At 45.2% G+C, this 24,747-nt stretch overlaps 1 protein-coding gene across 1 annotated transcript in view; it reads right to left on the bottom strand.

Moving 5' to 3' along the window:
- VPS50 (VPS50 subunit of EARP/GARPII complex) overlaps positions 1 to 24,747 on the bottom strand; it is a 337,660-nt gene that overhangs the window by 46,575 nt on the left and 266,338 nt on the right. Inside the window, 1 exon segment of the mRNA XM_033931131.1 lies at positions 9,280 to 9,428. Within this exon segment, the coding sequence (XP_033787022.1) occupies positions 9,280 to 9,428 (149 nt within the window).

The raw sequence follows: 24,747 nt of genomic DNA on the forward strand, positions 1-24,747 counted from the left end.
ATCATTCTTCAAACACCGTAACACCAGCTCTGGGCTGACATTAGGTTTTCAGTGGTAAGGGCAGGGTTCGGATTGTGCACTGTTTCTCAGATTGGGAGGGACCTCATCTGCATAGGACTGAATACATTTAAATGCTACTTGTGGCCATCTTTGATGCACATGTTGTCCCTCCCGGGTTAGTGCCCTCTGAACATTCTGCGTACCCTAATGCCTCTAGCACTGATGTTATGCTGTGATCATCAGAAGGTAACTTATAACATAGGAACTAAGGGCGGTTATGCACTTAACTACTAATTGTTGCCAATTACTGAATTATTTTACAAGTGAATGACCTTATTCTATAAATTGAATGTATACATTTTTATTAGTTTGTGTGGTTTAGTTCTTGTTGCATCATGGATGTTAACATCTCCTGAAGATTTAGCACTATCACTGCAACCATCCTTAACCCTAGTGGGTAAGCTAAAGTATAGGCACCTTTTATACTTTTCTGTGGACACCTTCTTTTCTTATTGTTTTGTCATTGCATACTTAACATCAGAGACACAGACCGCATGATGGGTTGCACTGTGTTTTTTTCAAATGGGTTCTTTTAAATGCTTTTTGCCGTTATTTTATGTCATATTCTTTTATGTCACACGTCTTAACTAGAAATTAACAAGACTATTTTTACATAATTTTATGTTCATGTTTGGATTTTCTGTGATGTTACTGTTATTTAACTGCTTTTTACTGTGTTCCAAGGTTAGTGTATTTGTCTACATATATTGTTATGTTAATATAGATTGTTTTAAGTCAAATTCTTATATATTTTTCTTTTGTGTTTGTGGTTTTTGCATTACTGTATTTCCTTAGGACTCCTGAAGAAGGCTAGACATTGCCGAAACATGGCCCATGTAGGGTCTGATCATCTGAAATGCAGTAACATTCATTTGGTGTTTTTATACTGTTGGAATGTGTTTGGCTTTTAACATATTGTGATAAATTTTTATTTGTTCAAGACATCAATAAACTTCACCATTTTTTAACTCTTGGACGTCCAGGATCTGGTTCCACTTTTTACTTCTGTGCAATGCAGTTTTGTGGTATCTAGGTCCATTTCTGTGGGATGAAGGACCATCTTTGTGGCATAGACCACCCCACAGTGTTGTTCTGGTTTTAGAATAGAGAATGACACGGTGGTAGAGAATGACACGGTGAAAAAATTGGTCCCCGTCACCGCCCCGTCCCCGTCTCACCATCCCCGTCACCGCCCCGTCCCCGTCTCACCATCCCCGTCACCGCCCCGTCCCCGTCTCACCATCCTCTTCACCGCCCCGTCACCGCCACTGCCACCCCATTCACCGCCCCGTCACCGCCACTGCAATCCCATTAACTTTTCTTTATTTACGTATAAAGGAAACATTCTTTAAAACTTTAAAACTTAGTTAAATATTAGTTAATAACTATACAAAAACAAAACACGCAGAAAAAAAATTAATTAATATAAATTCTCAAAACTGACACATTTTGATCACTAAATTTAAAATAGTTATTTTTCATACAGTTTTTCAATCACTAATCTTCCACCACCCCTGGGGCTAGCAATGCAAAAACAAACACGACATGTACTTTAAATGCTTACAATGTTAGCCTATATAGTAAGTAGACGCGGCCGCTGTACCTAATGCCGTGATTAGCATAGTGACCGCGGCTACGGCTGCAAGTCTCCCCTCCCCCCAGCGATCACGGCAGGAGGGCACCCAACCCCTCCTGTAGACCCCCCCAACGGCCCTCCCGACAATCGCAGCAGAAGGGTACCCAACCCCTCCTGCCGGTCCTCCCAATGGCCTCCCCTAAGATCGCCGGCAGGAGGGTACCCAACCCCTCCTGCTGGACCCCCCCCAACGAACCCTCCCACCCCGGAACCCCCTTAGTCTTACTTTCCAAGTTGGACCGGACGGCTCCTCACACGTATGGCCAGCAGGCTTGCCTCCGTCCAAATGAGGCGGGCCCGCCCCTACCCTGCCCAACCCACAGGATCCTAGGGCCTGATTGGTCTAGGCACCTAAAGCCACATCCCGCTATAGGAGGGGCCTTAGGTGCTTGGGCCAATCAGGCCCTAGGATCCTGTGGGTTAGTCAGGGGAGGGGAGGGGCGGGCCCGCCTCATTTGGACGGAGGCAGGCCTGCTGGTCAGACGAGCGAGGAGCTGTCCGGTCCAACTTGGAAAGTAAGACTAAGGGGGTTCCGGGGTGGGAGGGTTCGTTGGGGGGGGTCCAGCAGGCGGGGTTGGGTACCCTCCTGCCGGCGATCTTAGGGGAGGCCATTGGGAGGACCGGCAGGAGGGGTTGGGTACCCTTCTGCTGCGATTGTCGGGAGGGCCGTTGGGGGGGTCTACAGAGGGGTTGGGTGCCCTCCTGCCGTGATCGCTGGGGGGAGGGGAGACTTGCAGCCGTAGTAGCGGTTCCTAGAAGGGGGTACATTGGCCCGCGGGGACAAACCTGTTCACCGTTTCCGCGGTCGGTGAATGGCCTTGTCCCCGTCACCGCAGCGACTGCTAGTTTTCTTCCCCGTTTTCGGCGGTGACCCGCGGCTTAAATGCGGTGGCCGCGGGTAAACCGTCACCGTGTCATTCTCTACACGGTGGCGGTTTAACCGCGGCCACCGCATTTTAGCCGCGGGTCACCTGCCGAAACGGGGAACGAAAACTAGCAGTCGCTGCGGCGACGGGGACAAGGCCATTCACCGCCCGTGGGGCGGTGAATGGTCTTGTCCCCGCAGTGAGGCATGAAGGATCGCGCGGTCCCGCAGCACACACCCGCCTGCCCAATCGATCCTAGTGTTTGCCAGCTCTTTCCCTTCTCCTCATCTTAGTTTGTAGGTTTTCTTTTTTGGCGACCCGCACGCTATCAGAGAGCCGCGCACCCGCTGCTGCTCAGTTTCGATCTTCTGCTCTGACGCAACCGGAAACAGGAAGTTGCAGCAGAGCAGAAGGTTGAACTCTGAGCAGCCGCACGTGCGCAGCTCTTTGGGAAAGCGTGCAGGTCGCCGAAAAAGAAAACCTACAAACTAAGGTGAGGAGAAGGGAGAGAGCTGGCTAAACACTAGGATCGATTGGGCAGGCGGGTGGTGGCTGCGGGGACCGTGCGATCGCTCGTGTTCCCGGCTCAAACTGGAAGGAGGGAGTGAAAGGGAAAAGGATTCTGGGCCAAGGAGATGAAGACGGAAAGAAAAACCCACAGCAGGAAAGAAAGGGAAGGACAGGCAGGTGAGCCAGATGCTAGAAGCAAGGGGGGGAGGGGAAGAAAGAAGGAAAAAAAGCTAGATGGGGTTGAAAAGAAGAGACACACTGGTATGGAAGAGGAAGATAGGGGAAATCTGGACACAGGAAGGTAACAGAAAGAGGGAAAATTATGTGCATGGGGCATAGGGACAGTGACATAAAGGGGACATGCCATGGGGATGGTATATGGACACAGGGGGGGGGGGGGCAATGACAGATACATAGGGGAGATATTAGAAATGGAGAAAATAGGAGCACAGAAGTGAGATGGTTTGTGGGGGATGGGACAGGGACCGAGCTTGCAGGCTCCAGTGGCTTGCACAAATTACATTGTAACGTGCCATTGAAAATAAGAGGAGGAAGGTAGATAGATAGGCCACGCGAGGGGAGCTGAAGGGTAGTAGAAAGGAACAGATGGTAAAGGAGGGAGGGAAGGGTGGTGGTGGAAAGGAATAGGACAGACATTGAAGGAGGGTGGAGAGGAACAGACCCCGAAGGGAAATGTGGAAGACAGAGTGGGAAGAAGAAAGATGCCAGACTATGGGGAGCGGAGGGAAGAAGATGGGTGCTAGACCAATTGGAGGGGGGGGGGGTGAAGGGAGAGGCACAGTAACAGCAAGTGGAAGACACAGTGGATGGAAGGAATTGAATGAGAAGATGTGGAAAGCAGAAACCAGACAACAAAGGTAGAAAAAAAAAATTATATTTATTTATTTATTTTTTGCTTTAGGATAAAATAGTATATTAGTTGTGTTGATAAAAATTTATAAACAAAGCCCTGCCAGCTGAATATCTCTTTTTCTAGTTCAGCAGCAGGAACTTTGATTTATAAGAAAGGAATAAGCTAAATATTACAGTACTAAGGCTTATATGGATGCAGCGGGGACGGTGACGGGGCGGTGAATGGGATGGCAGTGGCGGTGACGGGGCGGTGAAAGGGATGGTGGTGACGGTGACGGGGCGGTGAAGGGAACGGCGGTGACGGGGCGGTGCAGAGGATGGTGGGCTGGTGACGGGGACAGATTTTTCCCCGTGTCATTCTCTATTTTAGAATGCTAATGATATTTCACATGTTGCTATCATGTTGTCTTCATCCTGAAATGGTAGGAAACTTCCCAAATTTCAATTTTTTTTCCCTGTGACATAAATTGCATGCACTCTCACAAGAATGTGCTGTTTGGTTCAAATAGGCATGCTATCTGAGCAAAAGGGTACACTCTACATTACTCCTAGATCAGAATTTAAAAAAAAGAATGGAACAAGGGAAACTAAACAAAATGAAAATTTGGGTCAGAATACTCCTACGATTATTCCCTCCCATCAGTGGCATACCAGGGGGGGGCTGGGGGGAGGTCTGCCCTGGGTGCACGCCCCAAGGGGGTGCACAGCTGGCCAGGCCAAATTAAAGGAGTTCAGAGTGCCCAATGCGTAGGGGTTACCATATCTCAGGACGTCGGGGCAGATTTTAAATTTGCTCTCGGAAGATCTCATTTGTCTGGGTTTTAGCGTTGGGGGGGGAGCAGCAGAAGAGCAAAAATGAAAAATCAGCACTGCACTGCTCCAGAGGACCCAGTCATTGTGCAGACGCACAGCCTTGTCAGCGCATGCCGGCTGGTCACCTGATGCTGCGCTGGAACCTCCTCTCTCCTCTTCGCCCTCCCACCTCGTGCACACACAGCGCGGTGCATGCCAGACAGCCAAAGCTAGAAGGACTCTTTTCCTCCCCCTCCTCCCCTCAGGGCCAGTGTTAGGGGAAGCTTAATTCAATTCCCCAGTGGATGGAGAGAAGAGGAGAAATGGGTTGGGCTGTGGAGGTAAGGGGGAGAGGGAAATTAAGGTAACAGGCTAGGAAGGAAGAATTGGAGAGCAAACTTCTAATGGGAAGATACATAAATAAAATAAAGAGAATACAGTATAAACAGATAAGAGGAAAAAATAAAGAGGTAGAGTTGAAAGTCTGAGGAAAAATAACTACTATTTGGGTTTCTGACTGGTACTTGTGACCTGGATTGGCCACTCTGGAGACAGGATACTGGGCTAGATAGATCATTGGTCTGACCCTGTATGGCTATTCTTATGTACAGATCCAGGGGGCCCAGCAGTCTGAACTTCTTTTCCTCTTCTCTCTATCTCCCTCACTTCTCAGTCTGTTACTTTTCACTGGGGCCCAGACATGGTAGCCATCTCTCGCAAGCTGCGGTGATCTGCCCTTATGGAAATGGGAAGTTGCAGCAGAAGGAAAACTTTGGGGCAACTGAAAAGTAACATTTGGAAAGTGGCATACTGGGGGGATGGGAGAGAGAGGAGGAGAAACAGACTGCCCCGGGTGCTCCAAGGCCTGGTGTCATTAACTTCTTCCAGCAGCAACAGCGTTTACAATTCGCTGCTGTTGCCGGCTTCAGGCCTTCCTCTGCGCCAGGTCCTGCCTACTTCCTGTTTCCATGAAGGCAGGACCCGATGGAGAAGGCCCAAAGCCAGCAACAGCAGCAAATTGTGAATGCTGTTGCTGCCTGAGAAATTCATGACGCCAGGCCTTGGAGCACCTGCTTAGGTGCTGAACTGCTGACCGGGGATGGGGTGACAGAAAAAGGAAAGGGAGCAGAGGGAGAAAGAATTGCTGCACCCAACTGGAGGGAGAGAGAGAGAGGGAGAAAAAAGATGAGGAAGGAATGAAAGGCTATGCCAGTGCATGGAGGGGAGGGAGGAAGAGATGCTAGGGCATGGAGGGAAAGAGGAAGGTATGCCAGGGCATGGAGGGAAGGAGGAAAGTATGCCAGACCAAGGGAAAAGGAAGGAGAGGAGATGCCAGAACAGGGGGAAGGGGAGGAGACTGATACCAGACCTGGGAGGAGTAAAGGAGGAAGGAGACAGATACAAGATCTGAGGGGAGGAAAAGAAGAGAGAGAGAACGCCGCGGCCAAGCTTATTTTCACAAAAGGCAAGTTTGATCACGTCTCCCCTCTCCTCTCCAAGCTTCACTGGCTCCCAGTATACTCCAGAGTCCTCTACAAATGTGCCTGCTTATCCTTCAAGATTCTACATGGCATCCTACCCCCCGTTATCCCACTCCTTTGGAATTCCTCTAACCCACTCTCCTCTAGGATCCTCCCAAAAACTGAAACTATCTTTCCCATCTACAAAAGGTATATCCCGCGCAGGAAAACTTGGAACATCCCTCCTTTTAGAACCACAGAACTCTGGAACAACCTCTCATTCCCGCTCAGAAAATGTCAGCTCCTCCAATCCTTCGTAAACATCTGAAAACTTGGCTCTTTTCAAAAATCTAATCACCCCTCTTCTCTAGTACCCTGTTCCTCCCTATCTTCTTAATTCCCTCTCCTATATCCATCTTTGTAGTTCCTTTCCTCCTAACCTCTGTAAACCGTGCCGAGCTCTGCGCTGCGAGATGAATTGCGGTATAACAAACCTAAGGTTAGTTTAGTTTAGTTTAGAGATGCTAAAATCTGCTGGGAGAGATGGAAGGGAGAGGCAGACAGTTTCTGGAAGAGGCATAGAAAGAGAGCAGATGCCATATGAAGAGGCAGAGAGAGGGCAGACAGTGGATGGAAGGAAGAGAATGATAAGAAGATGAGGAAAGCAGAAACCAGACAACCAAGGTAGAAAAAAAAATTTCTATTTGTTTTATATATGTATTTTTGCTTTAGGATAAAGTATTATTGTAGCTGTGTTGATAATCGTTTATTAATAGAAAATGGAAATAAGGTGATCCTGTTTATTGAACTAATTTAATACATTTATTACTAATTCAGAGATCATAACTCCTTTCCTCAGGTCACAACAGGGATACTCTAAACAGCAGTATAGTTTACTGACCTGAAGAAAGAGGTTTTAACCTCTGAAAGCTAAGTGAGAAATGTATTAGTCCAATAAAATGGTATTTTCTTATTTCTCATTAATTTGTTTTATTTTATTTGTTAATTTGTAAAGAGGTGATTGTTATGTATCAGTTTTTTCAAATTTACATCTACTGTCTTTATATTTTGCACAGTATTAGAGGACATGTGTTACTGTTTTTGTGGTGTTTCATTGTATGCAACATCACAAAAGAGTCTGGTTTCTTGGCGGTTCAGTTTAACTTTTGTCTACATATTTCTATTTTTAGTTTATGATTATTCCATATTGGGTGATGGTGTATCTGTTCTGTGTGTATGAAAAGAACATAGTTTTCAATTGGCATTGACTGCAGGATCAATTGACTGTGTGGGATCTGGCTTGTTTAGTTTTATAATGTATGTGCTGGTGTTCTAGTGCTCACTGCAGTGTTTAAGATGCTGCCTTTTCCTAGGTACACTCTTGTTGTGCGATATGTGAATTGTTACTAAAAATCATATTTTTCATATAGAATGGGGGGTGTCAAAAAATGATGGGCCCCGGGTGTCAACATATGCTAGGTACGCCACTGCCTCCCACAATCACTCTTTAGTTGTGCATTCTGCTTTCTAATTCAGTAGTACAAATAATCATGGCCATCAGTCTTAGTTTTTGTATGATATGAAACAACCTTCTTTTTATTACTTTAGATTCTATCCTATGATGGAAAATCAATGAGTTAAAGACCTTGCAAAAAGATTTTGGTGAACATGCAGGGTCACACAAAATTAAATTGCCACCACCATTTATCTCTTAATCATTGCTCTAGTGTTTAGACCAGGGGTGCCCACACTTTTTGGGCTTGCGAGCTACTTTAAAATGACCAAGTCAAAATGATCTACCAACAATAAAATTTAAAAAAAACACAATGCAACACTGTACGCATAGAATTGTTAATTATCATTCCTATTCCGGGGTTTTTTCAAAGAGGTTAAAGCAGATGACTCTAATGCACTGTCACCTCAGTAACAACCATACAAAAAATAGACAAATACCACCCCCCTCCCTTTTTACTAAACCACGATAGAGCAGTTTTAGCGCAGGGAGCTGCGCTGAATGCCCAGCTCTGCTCTCAACGCTCATAGGCTCCCTGCGCTAAAAAAACCTCTATTGCGGTTTTAGTAAAAGGGGACCATATTGTAAAAATATAGAGAGCAGATATAAAATTCAGACACATTTTGATCACTAAATTTAAAATAAAATCATTTTTCCTAACTTGTCTGGTGATTTCATGAGTCTCTGGTTGCACTTTCTTCTTCTGACTGTGCATCCATTCTTTCTTCCCTTCTTTTAGCCTGTATGCTTCCTCCTGACTTCATTCCCCCCCCCCCATTTTTCTTCTTCTCTCCCTGCCCTCATCTTTCTTCTCTCTCTTCATGGCTTCCTTTCTTTTTTTCTGTTTCTCTTCTTTCCTTCTGTCTCCCTGCCTGCCCTCTTCTCCCTCCCTGGCCCTCCCCAAGCCACTGCCACTGCCATCGGATAACAGGCCCCCAAAGCCGCCCGCGCCCGGCCAAGCTCTCCTTGCTCGGGCCACCAGCATTCCTCATCCCCGACGTCAATTTGCCGTCGGAGAGGAAGTTTCCGCTGGCCTAGAACTTCCTCTCCGACGGCAGAATGACGTCGGGGAGAGGAAGGCTGATCGGCCCAAGATCGACCTATTGGGAGAAATGCTGCCGGGTCCTGCCTTTGAGGAAACAGAAGTAGGCAGGACCCTGGCAGTAAGAAGAGCAAATTGCAAGCTTCACTGACCTGTCTCCCGCTTAGCCCACGAATGGGGCTCTAACATGTGCGTGCCGGTTTCCCTTCTCTCCCCCCCCCCCCGACATAACTTCCGGTTTCAGAGGAAGAGAAGGGAAGCCGGTACAAGAAACATGTTAGCCCCGGAGCATAAGTTTCTCCAAGGGCCGGTTGTTTTTTAAATGTTGAGCAGCGGCGGCAGCATCAGAATTCAGGAGAAGGCCAGTCCAGGAGGGGAAAAAAGAGAAGGGAAGAAGGGAACCCGCTCTGCGATCGACTGGGGTCGCCTGAGCGAGCGGCCCTGTCGATCGCGATCGACATATATGGGCACCCCTGGTTTAGACAATAAGAAATTTTGTTTAAAAAAAAAAGAAATAAAAAACTTACAAGGATTCTGTAGCTACCACTCTTTCAGCAAGGCCAAACAATGTCTCACTTGCTGTCAAATCGACTAGATGACTGAGATGTGGGCTTGGAACTTGTTCTTTTCTCTCTTCAGATGCTGTAAGGGTGCCTGAGCCATCAGTAGATACTTCCTAGAAAGGGAAATTTATTATTTTTTTAAAACAAATTGCACTGTATAAGAATAACCCTTGCATATTCATTTGAGTTTTAGGGTTCCTTTAACTAAGCCGTGTTAGGGCATTAACGTGACATAATAGCGCGGCGCTAAATTGCTGCGCACGCTAGACGCTAATGCCAGCATTGAGCTGGCGTTAGTTCTAGCCGCGTAGCGCGGGTTTAGCACTATAAAATGCTGCATGCGCTAAAAATGCTAACGCAGCTTAGTAAAAGGAGCCCTTAGTGTCAGAAGTTCAGTATTAATACTGCATTTTATTTTAAAGCTTCTTATTTTACCAGTAAAATGTGCATGGTATATATTCAATTGAATTTTTAGCCCTAAAAACATATGATCAATTAATATTGGGAGTAGGAACAACATAAAGGCTCTCTTTTACTAAGCTGCGGTAGAGGTTTCCAACACAGCTCGGGGCGCTAAATGTTCCAACGCTGCTCCGAAGCTTATAGGAATTCTATGAGTGTCAGAGAAATGTGTTTTGTCTAATCACTCATATTTTCCACAAATGGTACACATCTTAGACATCTTATGATCACAACTATATGTAAGAAATCTATTATAAAAATACCAACTCCTAACACTGGACTACCAAGCTGTTAATTTAACAACATTTTTTTTGCATCCATAGAAACCACCCTTAGCTCCTCCTCTAAAAATGGAAGCAAACGCAGAAGATAGAGTATTTCCCCAGGAACTCACTACACAAAATAAAGTTGATTTTGGTGTAAATCTCAGTAAAAACAGAGCCTTTCTAGTCCCGGGCAGTGGCATTATTGAGTCATTTGCAAAGATTATAATACAGTCTTGGGTGAATCCAGGAAAAGACTGTTACAATAATCAAAAAGAGGACTTGCCAAAGATTGGACAACTGTTCGGAAATTAACAGGAGTTAAAAATTATTTCAATTGCCCCAATAATTTTCAATCTATAAAAAGAACCTTCTTCACATTTTGAATAAGCCCTCATAAGTGAAGAGGAATAAAAACAGACTCCAAGATAATGGATCTCATGCACAATATGGATCACTGAATTATCAATAATAGCAGGGGTGTCAAAGTCCCTCCTCGAGGGCCACAATCCAGTCGGGTTTTCAGGATTTCCCCAATGAATATGCATGAGATCTATGTGCATGCACTGCTTTCATTGTAGGCTAATAGATCTCATGCATATTCATTGGGGAAATCCTGAAAACCCGACTGGATTGCGGCCTTCGAGGAGGGACTTTGACACCCCTGTTCTAAAGGATGGACTGGCAATTCGAAATACTTGTACTTTATATACCTTCAATTTCAAATGGTTGGCTTTCATCCAGGATGTGACTGAAAGCAAACACAAACGTAAGAAATCAAAGCTTTCCTGGATTGATGTTTTCAAGCTAAAATAGAACTGGATATCATCTGCATAGTTTGTAATTTATTCCCAGACAACCTAACAGTCTGACCAACAGTAACATATAGATATTAAAGAGCACAGCAGAGTGTGAAGAGCCCTAAAGTATACCATAAAGAAGTTGAAAATAGGAAGAATGTTGCTTTTCTTTCAATACATAGAAATATCTATCTGAAAGATAGGAGGCAAACAATGTACCATATTTTTCACGCATATAACGCGCGCGTTATACGCGTTTTTAACCTACCGCGCATACCCCTCGCGCGTTATACGCGTGAGCGCGGTATACAAAAATTTTTTTACATAGTTCCCACCCCGCCCGACGCCCGCTTCACCCCCCCCGCAGGACCCCTCGCACCCCCCCCCGAACGAACCGCATCGCACGCGCTCCCACCCGCACACGCATCCACGATCGGAGCAAGAGGAGCCCAAGCCCTCTTGCCCGGCGACTCCCAACTCCCCGACAATATCGGCCAGGAGGGAGCCCAAACCCTCCTGGCCACGGCGACCCCCTACCCCCACCCCGCACTACATTACGGGCAGGAGGGATCCCATGGCCCTCCTGCCCTCGACGCAAACCCCCTCCCTCCAACGACCCGCTCCCCCCAAGAACCTCCGACCGCCGCCCCCAGCCGACCGCGACCCCCCTGGCCGACCCCCACGACACCCCCACCCCCCTTCCCCGTACCTTTGTTAGTTGGCCGGACCAGACGGAGCCAAACCCGCCTGTCCGGCAGGCAGCCAACGACGGAATGAGGCCGGATTGGCCCATCCGTCCCAAAGCTCCGCTACTGGTGGGGCCTAAGGCGCTTGGGGCCATTCAGAATAGGCCCTGGAGCCTTAGGTCCCACCTGGGGCGCGGCCTGAGGCACATGGGCCCAACCCGACCACACGGAGAAGTCGGGGCAGTGCACGGAAAGTCAGGGCGGGTGAAACGGAGAGTCGGGACAGCGCACGGAGAGGCGGGGCAGTGCACGGAAAGTCAGGGCGGGTGAACGGAGAGTCGGGACAGCGCACTGGAGAGGCGGGGCAGTGCACGGAAAGTCAGGGCGGGTGAACGGAGAGTCGGGACAAGCGCACGGAGAGGCGGGGCAGTGCACGGAAAGTCAGGGAGGGTGAACGGAGAGTCGGGACAAGCGCATGGAGAGTCGGGGCAGTGCACGGAAAGTCAGGAGGGTGAACGGAGAGTCGGGACAAGCGCACGGAGAGTCGGGGAGGGCGAAAGGAGAGTCGGGGTGGCCAGAGGAGAGTCGGGGCGGGCGAAAGGATAGTCGGGCTGCATGCGCGGTATACCCGTGAGCGCGGTATACAAAAGTTTTTTGTACATAAAATCGTGGTTTCTGCGCGCTATAACCCGTGTGCGCGTTTTAACACGGGTGCGCGTTATCTGCGTGAAAATACGGTAAGTACTAGTACTAAAAAAGAACAACGCAAGTCTTTTAAGCAAAATGTATGGTTGACAGCAGAGCTGCTTGATTCACCAATATCAGTTTGGCTGAATCAAACCAAATTGATTTGTTTTGGGGTTTTATTTTTTTTTTTTTTAATTGGACTACACTGAATTCAGGCCTGCTCTTGGGCTTTCTCTGCCAGAGTCCTTCCTTCTAATGTAACTTCCTATTTTGCAAAACAGAAGTTATAAAAGGAAGGACTCCCACAGATGGAAAACCCGAGAGCAGGTCTGTGCAGAGTCGGCGGCAAGGGCTGAAAAAATGAACTTGAAGGTATGTGCTGCTTCTGCCATCGCACTCATGGGGAGGGATAGGCAATGCCACTGCTGTTGGACTTGAACCCCCGTGGGGAAGAACAATGGACAAATTACAGGAGTCGAACTAACCCAGAAGAGGAGGTTAGAAGGATTGTAACAAAAGAGAAGAAACTAAAGACCGAAGCACTGGGAAAGGAAAATGAAGACAAGAAAATACCAGGATCTAAATTGCATATATACTAATGCAAGGAGCCTAAGAAACAAAATGGGGAATTAGAAGCCATTGCCAATTCAGAGGACATAGACATCATTGGAGTCTCTGAAACATGGTGGAATGAGGAAAGCAAATGGGATACAGCACTGCCGGGGTACAAGCTCTATCGCCAGGATAGGTCAGGGACAGAAAGGAGGTGGAAATAGCCCTATACATAAAAGAAAACATAACAATTGACAAGAATCGACCAACAAGCTTGAATCGCTATTAGTTAAAATACCGGGAAGCAAAGGCCTGAAATAAAGATGGGCCTATACTATCGTCCACCCGGCGCAAACCGGACATATCGATGAAGAAATGGAAGCCCGAGATGAAGCGAGAGTGCAAAAGCGGTAACACAGTCATTATGGGAGACTTCAACTACCCCGGGATAGACTGGAGTCTTGGAAGCTCAAAATGCGCTAGGGAGACAGAGTTCCTGGAGGCTACACAAGATTGCTTCATGCAGCAGCTGGTTAGAGAAACCGACGAGAGGAAATGCCACTCTGGTTTTAATCCCTAAATGAGTTAAGGGGACCATTGGAAACATCAATCCATAATATGATCAAGTATCAAGGTTGAGATAGGAATACTGAAAGGAAAGAGAACCTTAGTGACAACTTTTAAACTTCAGGAAAGGAAACTACGAAGCAATTGAGGGAAATGGTAAGGAAGAAAACTTCCCAAAAAAATGGCAAACATTAGAACTTGCCTGGTCTTTTTTCAAGGACACGGAGAACGAGGCGCAAAATCTGTGTATCCCCAGATTCAGAAAGGGGTGCAAAAAGAGTCGAACCAAAAGACCCCGGCGTGGATAACTAAAATAGTGAAGGAAGCGATAGGGCAATAAGAAAAATTCATTCAAGAAATGGAAGAAGGATAAAAACTGAGGGGAACTGGAAAGAGTACAGGAAGTATCAGAAAGAATGTCACTGTGTGGTTTGAAAAGCCAAAAGAGAGTATGAAGATAGAGGCTAGCCCAGGGAAGCACGAAATTTTCAAACCGTTTTTTAGATATGTTAAAGGAAAGCAGCCGGCTAGGGAGGAGGTGGGGACCGCTGGATGATGGAGACAGAAAGGGAGTGGTGAAGGAGGATGAAAGAAGTCGGCGGAAAGACTTAACATGTTCTTTTCGTCTGTATTTACAAACGAAGACACAACAAACAATACCGGAACCTGAGCAATTCTACAATGGAAATCAAGCAGGAAAATTAACATCCATGGAAGTGAGGCCTTAAAGATGTGTGCAGGCAGATAGAAAAATTAAAAACTGACAAAATCACCGGTCCGGACGGAATCCATCCAAGGGTTCTGAAGGAATTAAAGGAGGATGATAGCGAAAACTTCTGCAGCAAATTTGCAAACCTATCCTGAAAACAGGCGTGATCCCGGAGGATTGGAAGATAGCCAACGTTACGCCCATCTTTAAAAAGGGATCGAGAGGTGACCCGGGAAACTACAGACCGGTGAGTCATGACCTCAGTTACGGGGAAAATGGTGAAAGCACTGATAAAAGAAAACATCGATGAACATTTTGAAAGAAACGAACTTCTGATAACCAGCCAACATGGTTTCTGCAATGGAGATCGTGCCTAACTAACTTATTACACTTCTTCGAAGGAATTAACAAACAGATGGACAGAGGAGACCCCATAGACATCATATACCTAGATTTCCAAAAAAGCCTTTGACAAGGTGCCTCATTAACGTCTACTCCGGAAGCTGAAGAGCCATGGGGTGGAAGGAGACGTACATAGATGGATCAGAAACTGGTTGGTGGATAGGAAACAGAGGGGTAGGATTGAAGGGCCACTACTCGGACTGGAGGAGGGTCACGAGTGGTGTTCCGCAGGGCTCGGTGCTCGGGCCACTTCTATTAATATATTCATAAATGATCTAGAAGCAGGGGACGAAGAGTGAGATAATAAAATTTGCGGACGACACCAAACTATTTAGTGGAGCTCGGACTAAATAGGACTGCGAAGAATTGCAAAGGGACTTTAACAAACTAGGGGAATGGGCGACGAGATGGCAGATGAAGTTCAACGTTGAGAAATGTAAAGTACTACATGTGGGAAGCAGAAACCCGAGGCATAACTACACGATGGGAGGGGATTTTATTGAATGAGAGTACCCAAGAAAGGGACTTGGGGGTAATGGTGGACATGACAATGAAGCCCATGGCACAGTGCGCAGCGGCCGCTAAGAGAGCGAATTAAATGCTAGATATAATCAAGAAGGGTATTACAACCAGAACAAAAGAAGTTATCCTGCTGTTGTATCGGGCGATGGTGCGCCCGAATCTGTAGTACCGGCGTCCAGTACTGGTCGCAGTAACCTTAAGAAGGATATGGCGCTACTCGAGAGGGTTCAGAGGAGAGCGAACGTCTGATAAAAGGGGATGGAAAACCCTTTCATATGCTGAAGAGATGGAGAAACTGGGTCTCTTTTCCCTGGAGAAGAGGAGACTTAGAGGGGATATGATAGAGACTTACAGGATCATGAAGGGCATAGAGAGAGTAGGGAGTGGACAGATTCTTCAAACTTTCGAATAATAAAAGAACAAGAGGGCATTCGGAAAAGTTGAATGGGGACAAGATTCAAAGCGAATGCTAGGAAGTTCTTCTTTACCCAACGTGTGGTGGACACCTGGAATGCACTTCCAGGAGGATGTAATAGGGCAGAGTACGATACTGGGGTTTAAGAAAGAATTGGACAAATTCCTGCGGAATAGGGGATTAGAGGGGTATAGATAGAAGATTACTGCACAGGTCCTGAACCTGTTGGGCTGCCGTGTGAGCGGACTGCTGGGCACGATGGACCTCAGTCTGATCCAGCAGAGGCATTGCTTATGTTCAAGTTTATTAGTTTCTTGAAATACCGTCTATCAAACATATCTAAAACGGTTTACAATAAAATTGGTTATAAAAATAAAAAAGTTAAAAAAGGCGTACATAGACAATACTTAATTGACTAACATGAAACCCAACAGGATAAGGGGGTAGGGAATACATCATATTGTTAAGAAAAATAAAAAAAAGAGGGAGGGAAGAGGAGAACCACAAAAAGTAGGGAAACATGAAATGTTTTCCATATATGAAATATTATTCTCATGTGTTGAATGCGTCCTTAAATAGGAATGTTTTAAGTTTGGATTTGAATTTTGTTATGAAAGACTCTTGTCTAAGATCTTGAGTCCATTGCGTTCCATAAGGAAGGAGCCATGACAGAGAAAAATGTTTTATGTGTTGCATCATAAACAATTTGGTTGATTGAAGGGTTACAAGAAGATTTTGGGAGTTTGATCTTAGGACCTCTTTTACAAAGGCGCACTAAAGCATTTTAGTGCGGATTTAGCGCTACGCTAAATCAACGCATTAGTTAACCCACTAACGCATCCATAGGATAACATGCACGCGTTAGCGTTTAGCGTGTGTTTAGTGCGTGTTAAAAAGCTTAGTGCACCTTTGTAAAAGAGGGAGTTAATGTTCTTGATGGAATATGTGAAATAAGTATTTTATCAATAAAAGCTGGAGAATGTTCAAGTCTAGTTTTAAAGGTGAGAAGTAGGATATTGAATGGTATATTGTGTGGGATGGGCAGCCAATGAGCATCCCTGAGAAGGGGTGTCACATGGTCGAATGGTTTGTTGCTGCCGATGGCCCCTGGAGGCAGGGGGTGAAGGAAAGGCCCAGAAGGGAGAGGATGCAGGATCCGCAGGGAGATGTTTGACTGGCTGAGGCTGGAGCTAGTTGGAAGAGAGAAAGGGTGCTGGTCACATAGGGCGGGAGGGAGGTGTGAGAGGGTGTTGGTCACATAGGGTGGGGAGGGTGGTGATGTCAGGAGAGAAGGGAAAAGAGAGGGTGCTGGCCACATGGGATAGGGGTGGTGTTGGTGGCTGGAGGGAAGGGAAGAGAGAGAGGGTGCTGGGGTTGGCTACATGGGGAATAGAAGGGAAGGGAAAAGAGGATGCTGCTGCTGGTCATAAGGGGTAGGAGGCTTAGAGAGAGAGGGGGCTAGCCACTTGGGGGTGGATGTTTTGTTTGCTGTTTTTATTTCAGCTTCAATATACACATAAGATAATGAAACCAAATACTATCATACAAGGTACATGTGAGTTCTCATAGTCTATAGATTCAGAATCAAGGAGGATAGATGCTATGCTCACCAGCTTCAAGGCTTTGTTTATCCTATAAATCACTTTTTGCTGTCAGGAGCAAGCCCTTAGCAAGTTAGAATAAAAAGAAAGAGACATACATATTCCATTATACCAGTACACATGATTAGCCTGACAAATATACTGTGGATCCAGATTTCAAGGCTGAAAGAACACTTTTTGTGGATAAAAGTCTTTTAAGCATGATATTAGATTTATGCCTGTTAAGTTGTATCTGTCTCTAAACCAGCAACATTCCAATAAATCCGAGACATTTATATACATAAAGATAGAATACTTGCCAGTAGTGGTTATTCTCTAAAGCAGGGGTGCCCAACGCGTCGATCCGCGATCGACCAGTAGCTCAGGAAGGCAACGCGAGTCGATCGCGGAGCCCATCCGGGCTCTGTGATAGACTCGTGTTGCCGTCCTGATCTACGGGCCGATCAGCCTTCCTCTCCAGTGTTCTCCCTAGGGCCTTTTAGCTGGGCGGTCTGCCCAGCTGTCATCTGCCGCTGATGAACATTAAAAAAACCCCCAAAAAACCGGCTTGGAGATTTCAGCCGTAGCGAACTTATGCTCCGGGCTCTAACGTGTGCGTGCCGGCTTCTCTTCTCTTCCCTCCGAAACCGGAAGTTATGTCCAGGGGGGGGGGGGGGAGGGGAGAAGGGAAGCTGGCACGCACACGTTAGAGCCCGGAGCATAAGTTCGCTACGGGCTGAAATCTCCAAGCCGGTTTTTTGGGGTTTTTTTTAATGTTCATCAGCGGCAGATGACAGCTGGGCAGACCGCCCAGCTAAAAGGCCCTAGGGAGAACACTGGAGAGGAAGGCTGATCGGCCCGTAGATCAGGACGGCAACACGAGTCTATCACAGAGCCCGGATGGGCTCCGCGATCGACTCGCGTTGCCTTCCTGAGCTACTGGTCGATCGCTATCGTGGTTTACTGCTATCGTGGTTTAGTAAAAAGGGAGGGGGGGTATATTTTTGTATGGTTGTTACTGAGGTGATAGTGCATAGAGTCATGTGCTTTGACCTCTTTGAAAAACCCTGGAATAGGAATGATGATTAACATTTTCTATGTGTACAGTGTGCTTTTTGTTTTTTCTTAATTTTATTGTTGGTAGATCATTTTGACTTGGTCATTTAAAAAGTAGCTCGCAAGCCCAAAAAGTGTGGGCACCCCTGCTCTAAAGACTGAAAGTGTTACATTTTCAAAGTAACCTGGAGGGGTATAATCGAAAGGGACATCTCAGTCCTTTTGCATCTAAGTCGCAAGTCGTCCAAAGTAAAAAAACAGCCTAGGACACATTTTCGAAAAAATACGTCCAAAATTTTTTTTGTTTCAAAAATCGTCTAATTATACGTCCTGCCAATCTCATCGTCCAAGCTGTTAAATATTCCATCTTTATACCACATTTCCATCCAACTTTTCATCCAAGTCAAAAATACCTAGAACAAACACTGTTGGACGTGGGAAGGGTCTGCAAAGTGATGGACTGAACACCCAGACATGGCACCTAAATAGTGGGGTACCTTACAGGACACTGCTGTGAACTTCACAAAAAGGGTGCCATGTCTTCTCCTCACTACAGCTCCCTTATAGGTCATGGTGAGCCCCCAAACCACCTCCAGAATCCCCTAGACCCACTTATCTACCACCCCAATAGCTCTTATGGCTGCAGGAGCCACTTATATGCCAGTACAAAAGGGTTTTGGGGGTATATAGGGGAGTGCACATGTTTAAGTATCAATGCAGTGATTACAGTGGCTTATGGGCATGGGTCCTCCTCTCCATGGGTCCCTAACTCACCCCCAAGACGGCTTAAGCTGCCTCTGTGCTGGACGACTAGGCTTTCCTATGCCAGGCAGCCAGGTGATGATGGTCTGGAGGCTGAATTTTAAAGGAATGATTAATATTTTTTGTGTGTGTGTGGGGGGGGGGAGAGGGTCGGTAATCACTGGGGTAGTGTGTGGGGATCTGTTTTATGTGTTTGCAGTGCTTATCTGGTGACTTTAGGTGGGTTTTTGTGACTTAGACCATGTCCATGTTCCATCGATCCTGGGCTGTATAACTTTTGGTTATATATGTATGACTAAGTCTAAGCCGGCCCATGTCCCGCCCAACTCCCGCCCTTGACACTCCTCTCGAAATACCCTGTTTAGCTTTGGTCGTTCAGCATCACTATGAAAGTCTAGGTCGTTTAGAAATACGTCCAAAACCCGTGTTTATTATCGGCACTTGGACGTTTTTGGAAAATGTTCATCCAAGTGCCGACTTAGGCCAGTTTTTGGATGTTTTCTTCTTTCGATTATGAGCCCCCTAGTTACTTAACAATGGCATCATCCAAACGTATCTATTGCTTGAAAGGATTGTAGTACAAAGATTGTACAAGGGCTGATGTGCGGGGCGGAGTTGTGACAGAGTTGGTATTTAACGGGATGTGCCTATATTCAGGCCTTAACCTGTTAAATTAACTGGTCATATAGGGACCAAACAAATAGCAGTCTTATCTTTGGGTGGTTTAACTTATCTGGTTAACAGCCAGTTATCCGCAGATACCTGAATATTTAATGCCAATATGTAGACATTGGCCTGGCATTGAATACCTTGGAATAATATCAACGGCAGCAGTCAGCTCAATGTTACTCCTTCACTTACCTGACATTCGTTATTTACTTAGGGATTTTGTTCACCCATCCAGTCATTCCTAGTTAAACCCTCTTCCATAGGTTAGAAAATCTGCTGTGGAAGACATGTCATTCCTTCTGCAATAGGTGGGCACTGTCTCTACTCAACATGTCCTTGGAAACTCATCCCATCATCTAGGAAGCTGAAACATTCTTGAAGACACCATCCACACAATCATGCACTCAACTCCAGATGTGAGCCTGTCCGCTTTGGTTTTACCCTCTACAAGTGTCAACAAAAACAAGTGCATCTGCTTCACCACTCTTCTAGAGCCATGAAGTCACTTTTAATATGTTCAGAAGGACACCGAGTAGTATCATTTGTGCTAAATGAATGAATAGTATCAGATAATAGTCAGTAGGCCTTGATGAGTCTCAGCAGATTCTCCATAATTCAGGGGTACTCAAACCTGTCCTAGGGATCCATAAGCCAGTCGGGGTTTCAGGATATCATTAATGAATATGCAAGCCTGTCACTTCCATTATATATAAATTTCTCACATGCATATTCATTAGGTATATCCTGAGAACCCAATTGGACTTGTGGTCCCTTTTGTATACCCTTGCCATGTCTTCGATCTTAACAGACAGCCAACAGGTCCTGAGAAATCAGAACTGGTTGACCTATGGTGCCTCTGTACCCCTCAGAAGGGAATCCATCAACCATCATACCTCTTTGCTTCCTAATGGCCAAGGTTTTTTTTTCTGTTCCTTTTCTTATCCCTTGGCTTCTCTTTCTTTAGTTTTCTTTATGTCTGAAAATGTAGTTCTTTTTAATAATTATTAACTGTTTTTATAGATTTTAAACTGTCTTGACAGGTTTCTTTAAGGCAGTATATCAATTTTTTAAATAAACTTGAAACTTACTGCTACTGCTACTATTTGCAGCGCTGTGCATTTAACATGCAAACAGACGTCCCTGTTCAGAAGAGAACTTTGAGGGTTTTGAGCTCCAGTTGTTCCTGTTACTGGATATTTTACCTTCTCCACTTCCAGGCTGCATCCTGGATATTTGGTTCAAGGGCTGTTGATTCTGCAAGCACTGATGATCTCTGTCCAGTTATCTCCTTCATCTCAGCTGCTTCTTTCCTTTCTGCTAGAGATATTGATTCTTAGAACCATTTCCTTGATGTATTTTTCCTTATTGCAAATTATTCTGAGTCTCACCATCTCCTCCCTGTTCCTTCACTTCTTTCATGAATAATTCAGTCTGCAGATATTTTGCATATGGAATTAAATGTTCACAGGAGATCAATTGTTTTAAAATTCCAGTGTCGATTAATACTATAAACTTTAAACACCGGTCAAACTATTTTTAATCAGAAAAGTTTTCTGATTTAACTGCTGCTATTTATTCTTTTTTTTTTCTTTTAAATAAATATAAACATTTATATACGAGTGCTTAATAGTGAGGAGTGTGTGGCGCAGTGGTTGGATCTACAGCTTCAGCACCCTGGGGTTGTGGGTTCAAACCCGCGCTGCTCCTTGTGACCCTGGGCAAGTCACTTAATCCTCCATAGCCCCAGGTACGTTAGATAGATTGTGAGCCCACCGGGACAGAGAGGGAAAAATGCTTGAGTACCTGATTGTAAAACCACTTAGATAACCTTGATAGGTGGTATATAAAATCCTAATAATAAACTTAATACCCAATCTCCTGCATAGAAGTCACAGTAAGGTTATAGAGGGACCATCATTGCACCCATGAGTCCCTTCAGGTGATTATTATGTTCTCCAAATCAGAGCCATCTCACCCTTTTCTTACTTAAATCTTATAATAGAAATGGTATATAGAAAAGTCACAAAAATTACCACAGTTTGCAATGTGCTCCTCTTAGGAAGAAACACACTTTAAAATGACCGCCTAACAGTCAGAAATTTAACTGGGCAGGAGAGTCTCACTTGTGACTGCATAACCACTGATATTCAGTGGCACTTAATAATAATTAACTTGACAATGCTACTGATTATTGGTACTAACTGCCCCAGCAATGTCCAGTTAGTGCTGGAGTGGTCTGCAGGTGGAGTATGAGAGGAGCCAGTACTTAATTGGTCAATGGCAATAGTCAGACTGCTAACCTGTTAGGTAATTGGCTAAAGTAAGGGCACCAAATAGACTGCCCTAACTTTACCGACCTAGCTAACTGGTCACTAGTCTGAGTACTGACTAATGCTCAGGTAATTTCTGAATAGTGGGATCAAAGTTTCTGAGCCACTCACTCCCCTTGGTCCTGATCCCCCCCCCTCAAATCTCTTGGTGGACTAGGTCTTATGGGTTTGAGTGATGCCACTCACTCCTGCCCCATGCAGCTCCAGGCTCAAAATGGCCACCGTGACTCTTAGCCGCAGACTCTCTAGGGCAGGGCTGCTCAAGTCCGGTGCTCGAGAATCTACTGGCAGGCCAGGTTTTAAGGATATTCACAATGAATATGCATGAGAGAGATTTGTCTGCACTGCCTTCTTGGTATGCAAATCTCTCTCATGCATGTTCATTGTGGATATCCTGAAAACCTGGCCTGCCAGTAGATCTCGAGCACAGGACTTGGGCAGCCCTGCTCTAGGGGGTCATAGTAGCCATTTTGAGGCTCAAGCTGCAATAGGTCGAAGTGAGTGGGCATTGTTTCTGCCTGTAGAATTACCTAAATCACCAAGGAGATTTGAGGTAGATGCAGGGACCTGGGGTGAGGGCCTCTGGTCAGAGCTCAATTTGCATTGTGAAGGAAGATCGGGACCAGAGGGAGGGAGGGGGAATCAATGAGAGGGAGGGAACCTGCTTCTACTTATGCAGATCCTGGCCAAGACCCACATAAATGTCTTTTAAAAATATAGAATTAGCCCCGGATATTCAATGCTGGGGCCAGGTTTGCTATGGCTGAATACTGTCTGGTGAGACTTTAGAAAGTCCCTATCACATTTTTATATTTCCCGAAGATTTAAGAATGTGTGATAGGGGCATGCCCTCAAATTAATCACACACATCTTTTCAAATTGGGAAGTCATGCCTAAATTAAAAACTTTGTAATGAAGGCAGATGAAGGCCAGTATGGTCTATGTAGTTTCCCCTATATAAAAAACCTAGATCTGTACCTGCCATTCCATGCAGTTAAAACCCCTCTATGACTTTGTTTAGGATTATACCTGCTTCTCTACACCCCTCTGTATATTTTTGATGGGTGAAAGTCATTTATTTTGCTTTGATTCTATCTTCTTACTATATATAGGGATCCTCTAAATTTTGTCACTGTTTTTTCAAGTATTTTCTAGGGTTGCTCTTAAGTTTACTTCATTACAGCTTGATTTCATGTCCTCTAGTTCCCCTTCTTTGAAAAGACTTGCTTGCTCATTTATATCTTTCAAATATTTAAATGTTTATATTATATCTCCCCATCCTTCTTTTCCTATAGGGCAGGGGTAGGGAACTCCGGTCCTTGAGAGCCGTATTCCAGTCGGGTTTTCAGGATTTCCCCAATGAATATGCATGAGATCTATTGGCATGCACTGCTTTCAATGCATATTCATTGGGGAAATCCTGAAAACCCGACAGCTCTCGAGGACCGGAGTTCCCTACCCCTGGGGTGTATGTATTCAGGTCTTTAATCATATGCCTTCTAGCACAAACTCAATACCATTTCCTGCCTTCCTCTGAACTGCTTCAAGTCCTTTTTATATCCTTGAGATATGGTTTCTAAAACCGAACTCAGTACTTCACATGGGGCTTCATCACCTCCTCCTTCTGCTGGCTATGCCCAATGTGTACCTATGTATTCAAATGCTGTTTGGCCTACCAACCTCAATGTATTGGGGGCATATACAGTAGTAATAATACAGGATTGGATGCTGCTGGCTAAAACAAGCTAAGGTAGCAATGGAAACTACAAGAGAGGCGTGGAGAACTCAAACGAGGCCCAGGAATGGGAAAAGGAAGAGGAAAATGTGCTGTGTGTAGCATACGCTGCACAACGCAGGGCTCAGCTCTCTGTGCCTTAAATGCCTGCTTGTTAATTCTCACTCATTCTCTTAAATATGAGTGAAAAATTCTGAGTTCAAATCCCACTTCACTAGATCAGTGTTTTTCAACTCGGTCCTGGAGGTACCCCCTTGCCAGTCAGGTTTCAAGATATCCACAATGAATATGCATGAAAGAAATTTGGATATAATGGAGGCAGTGTATGCAAATCAAGTTTATGCAAATTCAATGTGGATATCCTGAAAACCTGACTGGCAAGGGGGTACTCCAGGACCAAATTGAGAAACACTTAACTAGATGATTGTTCTATCTGTCCACAATTTACTATGTCACTAGGCTACATTACATGCCTATGTTTTCCAGCAACCAAAAATAGGATCCGAGGGAAACAAATTCAGAAATGTGATAGTCAAATCTGTACATAGGGCTCCTTTACTAAGGTGCGTTAGCGTTTTTAGAGCGCGCTGCATTGCTGCGCATGCTAACCCCGTGCTACGCACCAAGAACTAACGCCAGCTCAATGCTGGCGTTAGCGTCTAGCGCACATGGCAATGCAGCGTGCGGTAAAACCGCTTGCACAGTTTAGTAAAAGGAGCCCATAGTGTTTTGCTTCCATTGCAGAAATATCAGGAATCAAGAATGCATAATTCAAACTAGTTTACATACATCTCTTTTTAATAATAAAAAGCAAATACCTTTCAGAAATTCTCTGTAAAATCAAAGTTTTTTTTTCCTGAATTTCCCTTTATAAAGTAATTACTGAGAGGCTTCAGCACACTCAACAAGTGACACACATAACTCCCAATGCTGCCAAAAAGCCAAATAAACTTTATGTCATTCAGAAATAAAGTTGTTTGTCCTTTACGTATGATAAATACTAGAGCCTGCTCCCAATTTTTCATTGATTCAAGCTTTGAAGTGCTTTAATATTTGATTCCTCTAAAAGATTATTTTTTGTGTTCACTCTGCAGTGTAGGACAAAGCAATTATAAGTAGAAATCAAACTGAAAAGGAAACGCAAACAGGGTGGGAAACATGAAAACAAAGGCCCCACGACAATCATAAAACAGCAACAGATCCTACACGGCATCCTTTCCCTCCCGTTATTTCCA

This window comes from Geotrypetes seraphini, chromosome 2 (genome assembly GCF_902459505.1).
Source record: "Geotrypetes seraphini chromosome 2, aGeoSer1.1, whole genome shotgun sequence".
Lineage (NCBI taxonomy): Eukaryota > Metazoa > Chordata > Amphibia > Gymnophiona > Dermophiidae > Geotrypetes > Geotrypetes seraphini.